Source organism: Oryzias latipes, chromosome 16, assembly GCF_002234675.1.
Source record: "Oryzias latipes chromosome 16, ASM223467v1".
Classification (NCBI taxonomy): Eukaryota; Metazoa; Chordata; class Actinopteri; order Beloniformes; family Adrianichthyidae; genus Oryzias; species Oryzias latipes.
This window is the reverse complement of record NC_019874.2, coordinates 9,936,004-9,947,094: the sequence shown is the minus strand read 5'-3', so window position 1 is coordinate 9,947,094 and position 11,091 is coordinate 9,936,004. Positions and strand designations below refer to the sequence as shown.

Here is an 11,091-nt window from a genome sequence, read left to right as displayed (position 1 = left end):
TACAGTATGTGAGCAATTACTTCAAAATTACATTTTCTATTATTGTTATTATTATTACCATCTGCTATATGTGTCATAGTGCATGCAACTTACTGTTAACATGTTTCAATAGCAATAACAATTAGTTGGTAATGGGCTGCTAGAAGTTTGAAGCTGGAGGAAGTATGGTGCACTGGGGTTCTGTCCTCTATTCCCATTCACTCCTCCTTTCCTCTATTCTTGATCATCGTCTCAAGCCCCCAGTTCATTCATGCATATAGTTGTAGAGTTTGATCAGCTAATTTTTCTCTAAGAGTTCTGGTACATCGCCTGTCCGTCCTGGGAGACAATCCTTACTTCAAGCGGACACCCCTGAGGTTTCTCCTTTTTTTCCCCGGAATCAGTTTTTTTAAGGAATTTTTCCTTACTGAGGAATGAGGATGCCCAGTTTAGTTTAGTCTGTTTAGTTTAGTTTAGCAATTACCTATTTTATTTTTTGACTGATTTCATGTTTGGATAAAATTACTGATGTGAAGCCAGTTGAGAGAACTATTGTTGTAATATTAGGCATTATAAATAAAATTAAATTGAATTGTACTTCAGACCAATCTATCCTTGCTGCATCAATTCTGGCTCTATTGCGCCACCAGGTGACCAGTTGTGGCACAAAAGCCAGAGCATGAGACGTAGGAATAAGCTTTTATCCCCCAATGTTTCTTTGGATGGTAGAGATTTAGCAAATATGGATCAGCAATCTCTACCTAACTGGATTTTTCGCAATTTACGATTTTTGGCAAAACACTTTTTTGCCTCCCTATGCCAAATACTTTGAGCAATCTTTGAATAATTCTGCCGCAAATCCAATGGTACCACACATTTTTCTATAACTTCATACCCTATCTGTAGAACATGTGTTGGCAACTTTGCAACTCTGAAGCTCTTTCACAAATCAACAGAACCTCACCAAATTTTAAAGACTGCTTCCTTATTTGAAGACAGGTTAGTGCAACAACTTTTATAACAATACTCCCATAGGTGGCGCTACAATTCATTCCAATATGTTTCCCTTTATAACGCCAAAGGTCATTGACCTACATGAATGAAACTTGACGTGCAGGTTGGACAGAAAGTCTTTAACAGCAACAGCTTTAAAATGATTAAAAACAGCATTGCTTTCAGCAATCAGATGTAACTCCTTTAATGAATTGCACATCTAGTTATTATTATTGTTAGTAAGAAAAATAAGAATTTAGGTGACTGTTATGTATGGAGTGATTCTTATTCCCCCACGCTGCACACAAAACTTTCTAAATTTAAAATGAAAATATTAAATATTTGCTTTCAATTTTTTTTTTTGCTTTCAAATTTTTTTTCTTTTCTTTAATAACATATTTTTTCGCCCGCGTTGTCTCTCATCTTGTATGGAGTGATATTTATGCCACCACCTTGCACACAAAACTTTCTGAGTTACAAATGATAATATGCAAATATTTAATATTTTCATTTGCAACTTAGAAAGTTTTGTGAGCAAGGTGGTGGCATAAATATCACTCCATAGTTGTGCATTAGTCTTTTGTTGTGCAGCACTTTTTTTATGCCAAAAACGCGTCATTGCGGTGCTTTTACTTTGAAGCACTTTGACAGGAAGTGCTCAGACAAAATTGACCGATAATCTCATCTGGGAGGAGGGTTGTGTTCAAGTTAGAGAAGGTGTTCTCTTAAATCTTGTCAACAAAGTCCCATGGAGTGTTTTTACGGCCTCTTTTAAATGGGCCCTTCTCGTACGGGATATTTTCACTTCACCGGCGACAGCAGTAAGAAACTGTTAAGTGTTGTGAATCATAAATAAAATGCTGCAGCTGCCTGGACGAACTTAGCTAGCAAGGAAAACACCAGTGAGTTTGCCAGAAACGCTAGCAGCTACCTGGCAAACGACGGATCTGTTTAAGGCCCAGGAGACGGGGTGGCTCGAGATCCAGGTAAGCTGATAACGATTTCGCCTTTAATCGACTGTCATGTTCTAGCTAGCAGTGTAGCTCTGTCGTGCAGACAGAGCTACACTGCTACTGCTAGCAGTAGCCGGTCAGCTAACACAGCCTGGGTTTGGGATAACTGGAGAGGCACTATCAGAGGATTGGACTGACCAAAGTCTATAGATCAACGATGTTCTTCTGAAGGAGGAACGCGTACACATTTAGCAGTAGTGTTTCCACTAAATAATAATGGCTGCGTCTTCATCTTTTCTCTGTCTAACAGCTGAGTGATACCACAAACAAAAATACATGTAATCGATCTAAACATTGAGACCTGGAACCCTCCAGCTCAGAACGTGGTTTATGTTTTGAGGTGAGGCCATGACGACTATCAACATAACCAGGGAAATCCTGCACAGGCAGATAAGTGTGAGTATTCTATGACAGCCCCATCCTGAGATGTTGTATGCATGTATGTATGTATGCACACAAAAAAGTGCTGAGACATTTTTTTCTTTCTCTTTCATGTCTTCAGGATAAGAGAGCGTCAGGTTTTCAAAGGTTCCATCATGTGACCGATCCTTTCATTAAAAGACTTGGACTGGAGGCAGAGCTCCAGGTCTTTTATTTGATTTGATTTAAAATGTTCAATGAACTTCCAGTTATTGGTAAACACGACATCATAATTATGTGGGCTCTTATGTTTTCCTGAAAACCTGTCGCCCGTCTCAACAGGGCCACACCGGCTGCGTAAACTGTTTGGAGTGGAACGAAAAAGGAGAGTAAGTCCCCCCAAAAAAAAGTATAAGAACCTCCCTATCATTTCATTGTCACAAAGCACTTGGATCTTTATTTTTTTTAAATTCTTTGTTTTGTTTTGTTAAGTCTTCTAGCTTCAGGTTCAGATGACCAGCATGCCATCATCTGGGATCCCTTCAAACACAAGAAACTTACAACTATGCACACAGGTCATGCAGCAAATATATTTTCAGTTAAGGTAAAGAGCACTAACTTTAAGATTGTTTTTTTTAATGTGTATTAAAGGGGCATTAATGCCACATCATGGTGTAGGATCAGTTGGGTTGCTCTTTTTATTGCGTGGTACCTGAAAGCCATGAAAGCTTTAAAGTAAGAGTTTATAGAGTAACACCTAAAAACTGGAGACCTTTACTGCTTTTGTTTAAAGCCTTTGATGATTTGGCCTTTTACAGATGTTTAAATTGTTCATTCAGGAGTTTTAAGGCCTACTTGATGTGTCCACGCCACGACAGAAACACCGGGGTGTCTGCATTTAGTCCCAGTTATGCAATAATATTCTTCCTCAGCTGCACATAATTTAATAAATAACCCTTTTTGGATTGGCTTTAATTGGCTTTAGCTTTAATTAATTCGCTTTAGCTTTAATTGGCTTTGGCTTTAATTCATAGTTGTTGATGTCATGTTGTTTTCTTTTACTCGTTTTATACTTTTTTTTTAATCTAGTCATGTATTTTATCGCTCTTTTTAATTTATATTGTTATTTTCTATCTTTGTTCTTGATTTGCTCATTTTTTTAAAATCTCTTTTCTTAATGTAAGGTGCTCTGGTACCCTGGTGTTGCCGTAAAGTGTCATATAAATAAAGATTATTTATTATTTATGTAAGAGATTCTTATAATATCTCAGAAAAAGAGTAAATTGGTGGCTAATTGGTGATGTAAACAGGTTTTAACACTTTATTAAGGATAATTATTTAAAGTAAGAGCTGCTTTCTGGCTGTGGGAGAATTGTCCAGACATTTTTTTGTCTAGTCTTCTGTCAACTCTACATCTATTACACCAGCTGAAAACTCAGTGGAGATCTATTTGGTGGACACTTTTTTTTCATTTGTTTGCTTTGCATAAAAGTGCTTTTATTGAGATTTTACCAGCATTCATTATATTTGAAATTCTTAAAAACATTCTGGAAAGCACTCTTTATTTTTGTGACTGGCAAAAACCTTTTCGCTTTCCCTGTATACTTAAATCCTGAAAGTGTAAACTCCTAAAACAAAACAGCTAAACAAATAAAAATGCTCATTTCTTTTGTGTTTTTCCTTCTGAGCTCTGAGAAACTTCTTGCTGCAGGTGGAAGTACATCAACGTCAGGATTGTTGATTTTTGTCTGTTCCCACAGTTCCTTCCTCATTCTGGAGACAGGATATTGATAACTGGTGCGGCCGACACAAAGGTCCATGTGCACGATGTGACCGTGAAGGAGACCATCCATATGTTTTCCGACCACACCAACAGAGTCAAACGTATTGCCACGGCGCCCATGTGGCCCAACACCTTCTGGAGCGCCGCGGAAGACGGCATCATCAGGTAACAGCCGCAGAGGAAACGCGCAAGCCCTGCTTTTGACAAAGCTTGTCATTTGAAATGCCCTCTCTTTCACTACAGACAGTATGACCTGCGGGAGAATAGTAAACACTCCGAGGTGCTCATTGACCTCACAGAGTTTTGTGGTCAGCTGGTTGAGGCCAAGTGTCTGGCGGTCAACCCGCGGGACAACAACTACCTGGCTGTGGGAGCAAACGGGCCTTTCGTTCGTCTCTATGACATCCGGATGATTCACAACTACAGGTTATAGTTCACATCAGCATGAAGCACTTCCTCTAATTCCTCCCAGCTTCGCCTCACCTCTGGGTTGATTTTTTTGTTTGTTTTTTCATTCTTCAACAGGAAATCTTTGAGTCAGAGCACATCAGCAGCTGTGCACTCCTTCTGTGATCGGCAGAAGCCCATCCCAGATGGTGCAGGGCAGTACTATGTAGCAGGTGTGTTGCAATCGAGCTGCTCTGTTGAAAAAAATCTGTTGAGGACGAGGTGCGCTGCTGTGTGCTAATTGGAAAATGAAGTGGTTGAAGAAAAGGCTTTACTGCTCCCGTCTGCTGTGTGAATGCTTCAGGACACCTGCCGGTGAAGCTGTTGGACTACAATAACCGGCTGAGGGTCCTGGTGGCCACTTACGTTACCTTCAGTCCAGACGGCACAGAGCTGCTCGTCAACATGGGCGGAGAACAGGTGCTGCGTCTCAGAGCAAACAGCACAACGTTGAAAGATTTTTTTTTTTTACCTTGTTTGCGTCCCTGATGCATTCTGGGGATTTTTTTTTTACTTTCAGGTCTATTTGTTCGACCTGACCTTTAAGCAGAGCCCGTATACCTTCCTGCTTCCAAAGAAATACCAGTCATTACCAGGTACACTTATTCATAACATTAAAGACCCACTCTGATGAAAATGGCATTTTTGGTGTTTTTAACATGTTCTTGTGATTTTTTTCTTCTGATTATGGGGGACATAGATAAAGAAAATTAAGTATAAAAAAGCATTTTGAATATTTTTTAATGGAAATTGTTGTTAATTAGGAGCAGACATACAAATTCAGTTTGAAAAAGATCTTATTTGTGATGTAGAAAATACGTTGGGTGGGCCACAAGCTCCCTGCTTGGAGCTCTCAGCAACGAGGAGTTGTGACTGTTGCTGCAGTCACAACTCTGAGGTGAATCTCTAATGAACTCCTTCCGCTCTGCAGAAACTAAGTGCTAGAAAACGACACAGGCTAAAGACGACATAACCATAATTAAAAGACCACTGGGAACAGTTTTACAATAGATCAACGGATGATCTGGGTGGGACTTTAAGAGGGAATGCTTTGTAGCATTGGACAAAAGTTTGTGTCTAAATGCAGTATTTTGATCATGAAATTTTATTATTTTCTTTTTTTTTTGTAGAAGATATGCCGAATGGAAAGACCGCTAACAGTGTCTTCAATGGAATTCATTTCCCTTCCAGCCACATCTGCTTTGCCGGAAGCAAAATGCAACAGAGGTATCCCTGTGTCTTTCAAATATGTTTTTAATTTTGTTATGTATAGATTTTGCCGTGATTAAAGAAAATATTTGCTACTTTTTAAGTTCCACTGAGCTCCCACCTCACTTGGAGAAGATAAAGCAACAGGCGAACGACGCATTTGCCCGGCAGCAGTGGACGCACGCCATCCAGTTGTACAGTTTAGGCATTCATAAAGCCAACCACAACGCAATGCTTTATGGGAATCGGGCTGCTGCCTATATGAAGCGCAAGTGGTAGGGGGACCGAGCTACTTTTAAAGATTAAATACAATTAAATTAAATGAATCAAATTACATTCTGATGTTTGCGTGCATCTGTTTTTTCCAGGGACGGAGACCATTACGATGCCCTTAGAGATTGCATAAGGGCTCTCGCAATAAACCCCGACCACCTGAAAGCACATTTTCGACTGGCAAGGTGCTTGTTTGAGCTGAAGTATGTGGCTGAGGCGCTGGAGTGTCTGGATGATTTCAAAGGAAAATTTCCGGAGCAAGCCCACAGCAGTGCCTGCGACTCCTTAGACAAAGACATCCGGGCTGCGCTTTACACCAAATCAGAATCAGGTGGGAAAAGGCTTCAAGATCCACTCTGATAAAAAACTGTGGGGTATTTTTCAGTGTTTTCAACAGTTTTCTGATGATGGAGAACATATAAATACAGAAACTTCAGCTTAAAATCACATTTCTGAGTATTTCTTTATTCAAATGATTGTAAATCAGGAGTAGGAAAAAAAACATGCGTTTCCAGGCAATTTGCTAAGTGTTTAGTGTTTTTGTCCGCAGAAGAGAAAAAGGCAAACATTCGATTTCACTCCTACAACCGGAAAGAGTCCATTCCCGAGGATGAGCTGGTGTTGAGGGAGCGTAGCTTGGATTACAAGCACAGATACTGTGGCCACTGTAACACCACCACCGACATCAAAGAGGCCAACTTCTTTGGAAGGTCAGTGACGGGCCGTGCCAGCATCACTAGAGGGCAGTCACGAGCTGCGGGGCAGAATGTCATCTGAGATTCCTCCTTGTTACAATGTAAACAAAAGACAGTTCCAGCCGACTGTGTCGTTGCTGAATATGCCCATATTGCATTTTTATTTGGGAAAAGCCAGCAAACTCATTGATTTCTCTTCGACACATGAGGGGGAATTGAACCTGCAAACTACCGACCAGAGGGGGACTGCACTACAACGGACGGTCAAAGCTGAAGAGGCTCCACAGCGTCTTCAGCTTTTCTTTGTGGTTGTTCTTGAGTTTCTGTTTGTTATTTTCATTGTGACGCATGTACATATAACTTATCCAAATTAATTAATTCAATTGGTAACAAGTAATTGAGTTCAATTTATTCAACCTATTTTCTTACGTCTAACTCAATTATTGTTTATTCAACTCAAATTTACATATTTATCTAACTAAATGTCATTTTACTCCAATTCAATTAAATGTTTTTCCATCTAAATTAATTATAATTCTTGAACTCTCATATGTCTAAGTTTCAGCCTGCACATATACTCATTTTTATAACAATAAAATGAAAGAAACAATAAGAATTTATAGGATGAAACGTGTCATTTACCATTTCTCTGACTTAAACATTACACCACTTCGCAGTAGGGGTGCTAAATAATCTTATCATCCTTTCCCCCCCATTCATGGTGCAGAGACTTAAGCATAGTAGGACAAAATAACTGGGCAAAACACAGTAAAACAGCTAAACACATTTGGTCAAAAACCCACACTTAAACCCAAATCCGTCCAGACAGGCAAAGGGAATGGTATCCCACAATTCCTTGCTCCTAACAGCTGCACCAAAGTTACACCTACTTAATTGAATTAATTTGAATGAAAGTAAAATAACTGTCTGATAACTACGGGTTATTTTTAAGATCACTTAACCAAAAATATTGATTTATCGTAACTGAAGCAAATAATTAAGTTAGATCAAAGTAAAAAAGTTTATTTTTCCAACATCCATATGTGGTCTTATCGCCCTCTCATGGTGGAAAAAGTATTATCTGAGCTTCTTCATCCACTAAATCATCTTCAAATGGACGCGCCTTACCTTTAAACTAACCTTCAACTAAACCTGCTCCAGACCAGGTTATGTTCAGAGCATGAGTTACTATGGCAACTTGACATATCCTGAAACGTACCTCCATTTCTGGAACCGAAAGCTGAGGTAATCCGCTTCCTTAGCCTCAAACTTACCGTGGTAACTAGCATAACCTGCTTTCTGGAATACCTCCCTGGTTCTGGTGTCAGACACTTTCTTTGGTTTGCATTTAAATGTAATTCATTTACACTGTTTTCACCAATCATCAAGACTGGATTTATTTTTATTCCTAAAATAAATGCACACATTTCTCACATCTAAAATACACTGTTCATGAGGCCCACTTTGCTCACATTTCTGTGAAGTTTTGTGGATTCATATTTTTATGTCATAACATTAAAAGTTGCTCTGTGTCGGGGTAGAAAAACCAAGCAACAGTTTTGTCTGTCGGGCTTTCCTGCCACGCCCGTTTAACCTGTTTCCCTGCTCCAGTACCCCCACTCAGTCAAAGCCCTTCATTCTCCTCTGCAGCAGCCCTGACAATGACTGTCATTAGCATCACTGCAGCAGGAAAACAAGTCAAACATGCGCAGCAGGGAGGCCGCAGAAATGTAGATGGAATGAGAGCGTCTGAGTCAGCTTTCCTTTTACCTGGAAAAGAGCTGTGAAGCAAGCACGCGTTTAGTGGAATGACTGCGGTCTCAGGTTTCCATGTACAGGCGTTGGCATTCTCAGTAGAGTGTTTCCATGTCTCTCCAGCAAAGGCCAGTACATTGTCAGCGGCTCAGACGATGGCTCCTTCTTCATCTGGGAGAAGGAAACGACTAATCTGGTGAGGATCCTGCAGGGGGATGAGTCCATAGTCAACTGCTTACAGCCGCACCCCAGCTACTGCTTCCTGGCCACCAGCGGTATTGACCCCGTGGTTCGGTTATGGACCCCAAGACCAGAGGTGACTTTGTGTCCACTTTTGTCAACCAGAAACGACCCCCCCTTAAATTCAGGGTTCAGCTGTGACCTCTCTGTTTTGTCCCCTTGCAGACTGACAGTGAGAACGGGCGTGTGGTGGAGGACATGGAGGGAGCCGCGCAGGCCAACCAGCGGCGCATGAACGCCGACCCTCTGGAGGTTATGCTGCTTAACATGGGCTACCGCATAACGGGCCTGCGCGGGGTGGGACCGGACGGCTCGGACGATGAAGACAGTTCAGAAGGACAGGTGCAGTGCAGGCCGAGCTAAACCCGTCCGTTCCTTTGGATGGAGTTAGGAAGCAAAGCGCCCTCCCGGCTCCTGTGTGCCCCCTCTCCCCGCCTGCCTGACAGAGCGCTGAGTCCATCTCTGCACTATGCATCACTCTCTCCTCTCTGAAGCCAGGACTTGTGGAGACCAGGTTAGGGAGAGGAATTCACGCAGGATGACATCCTTCATCCTTTTAATGCACCTACGAAACCTCAGCTTCTCTCTCCAGCCTCTGCTGGCCGGGGAGCTTCTTTGAGGAGAGCGCCTTTGTTTGTACTCGCTACTCCTCAGGTTTAGGTTGAAGGAACGCATAGAAGCAGCAGGAGATCTGGCCAGGTGACCCATTTTCAGGGAAGCATGACTACTTTGTCATGCACCCCACCGTAAGGAAGATCAGTTCACATAAGAGAAAATGCTGGTGTGCTGCTGCTTCCCTGCCTGTCTGCTTGAGGGAGCAGCATGTCGCAGTGCCCAACCCCTCTCAGCACCTGCACATGCAAGTTACTGCTTTTGATTTTCACTGCTTTCCGTTGGCTTTGGTCACAGAAGGCCGAGACTCAATTGTATTTATAAACTTTTACTTTACAGCTGTCTTTTCTCCTCTCCCAAAGGTTTCCATCTAATCATTACAACTGCTAAGGATGTTGACGCAGGTTTCTCTGTTTCTTTGAATCTGACTGTGGCACCTTTTGGTTTGGATGACTTACTTGTAATAAAGACTTTTTCTAACATGTATTACTTGTTTTTGTCCAGCTGTTTGCACACATGATTGAGACAAAACCTTGGGGTTATGTTGAATTCTAAATTGCAATAAATGGTGGTTTAGCAAAGCTCCTGTGGGCTGTAAGGTTCCTGGCTACAGGGCCCTCCCAGAGTCCGTTGCTGCTGTCAGGTGTACCGTTTGCACAGGGTTTTGGTCTGTGACGGGCTGGGAGGAGTAAAAAAACACAGACACCTCATCAGATGGATAAATGATGAGTTTGTCCTCAGCCTCATGCATCACTTGGCTTCGTTTACTTAATGCATTTGTTCTTAATTTGAGGAACCCTGCAGTAACTTCTGTTTCAGCAAGACAATAAAATAATTGAACAAAATGTAGTGTTTATTCCCCTTTTCTTCTCACAGTGGCACAGACACCTTTTTTTAGGTTAGGAAACATGAATTCAGCTCACTCATTTATCAGTAGCTGCTCTACTCTGAGACTGAGCAAATGTGAACACAGTTCATCATAAGCAGGAGTTGTTAGCAGATCCTCTCATGACCCACATGCTTATGTAGTGAGATGACCCAACTTTAGTAAAGTAAAGGTTAAGTCTGTATCTCATGGCAGAAATGTATAAAAGCTGGGATGTTCAGTCATCTTCCATTCCCCAGGTAAAAAAAAATGTGTGAAAAACAAGTATTTAACTGGTTAACAGAACATTTTAACTTTATTCTACCACTATTAAGTGAAAATAATCCATAAACTGTGCCGGACCATAACTGAAGTGGCTGATATCAAGAAGTCCTACCAATGGCTAGAAAGGGCTGGCCTAGAGGACAGCACTGAAGCGCTCATCCTGGCAGCTCAGGAACAAGCCCTGAGCACCAGAGGGATAGAGGCTCAGATACCACACCAGATAAGACCCAAGGTGTAGGCTGTGCAAAGAGGCCCCTGAAACAATCCAGCACATAACTGCAGGGTGTAAGATGCTGGCAGGGAAAGCATACATGGAGCGCCACAATCAAGTGGCTGGAATCATAAACAGGAACATGTGTGCAGAATATGGACTGGAAACCCCAAGGTCAAAATGGGAAACACCTACGAAGGTGGTAGAGAATGAGAGGGCAAAGATCCTGTGGGACTTCCAGATCCAGACTGATAGGATGGTAATGGTGAACCAACCAGACATTGTAGTGGTGAATAAAGAACAGAGGAAAGCAGTTGTGGTGGATGTGGCAGTGCCAAGCGATGGGAACATCAGGAAGAAGAAACTGGAGA

General features: G+C 41.7%; 1 protein-coding gene across 1 annotated transcript; it reads left to right on the top strand.

The window, feature by feature from the left end:
- Nucleotides 1–1,623: 1,623 nt before the first annotated feature.
- wdtc1 (WD and tetratricopeptide repeats 1) lies at nt 1,624–9,845 on the top strand. Its single transcript, XM_011484962.3, has 16 exons — nt 1,624–1,958; nt 2,236–2,381; nt 2,488–2,571; nt 2,688–2,734; nt 2,838–2,949; nt 4,106–4,293; nt 4,372–4,554; nt 4,654–4,748; nt 4,880–4,995; nt 5,096–5,171; nt 5,706–5,802; nt 5,889–6,059; nt 6,153–6,388; nt 6,608–6,767; nt 8,631–8,823; nt 8,913–9,845. The coding sequence occupies exons 2-16, from the start codon at nt 2,334–2,336 to the stop codon at nt 9,108–9,110; spliced, it is 2,004 nt and encodes a 667-aa protein (XP_011483264.1). The 5' UTR covers nt 1,624–1,958; nt 2,236–2,333; the 3' UTR covers nt 9,111–9,845.
- The last annotated feature ends 1,246 nt before the right edge of the window (nt 9,846–11,091 follow it).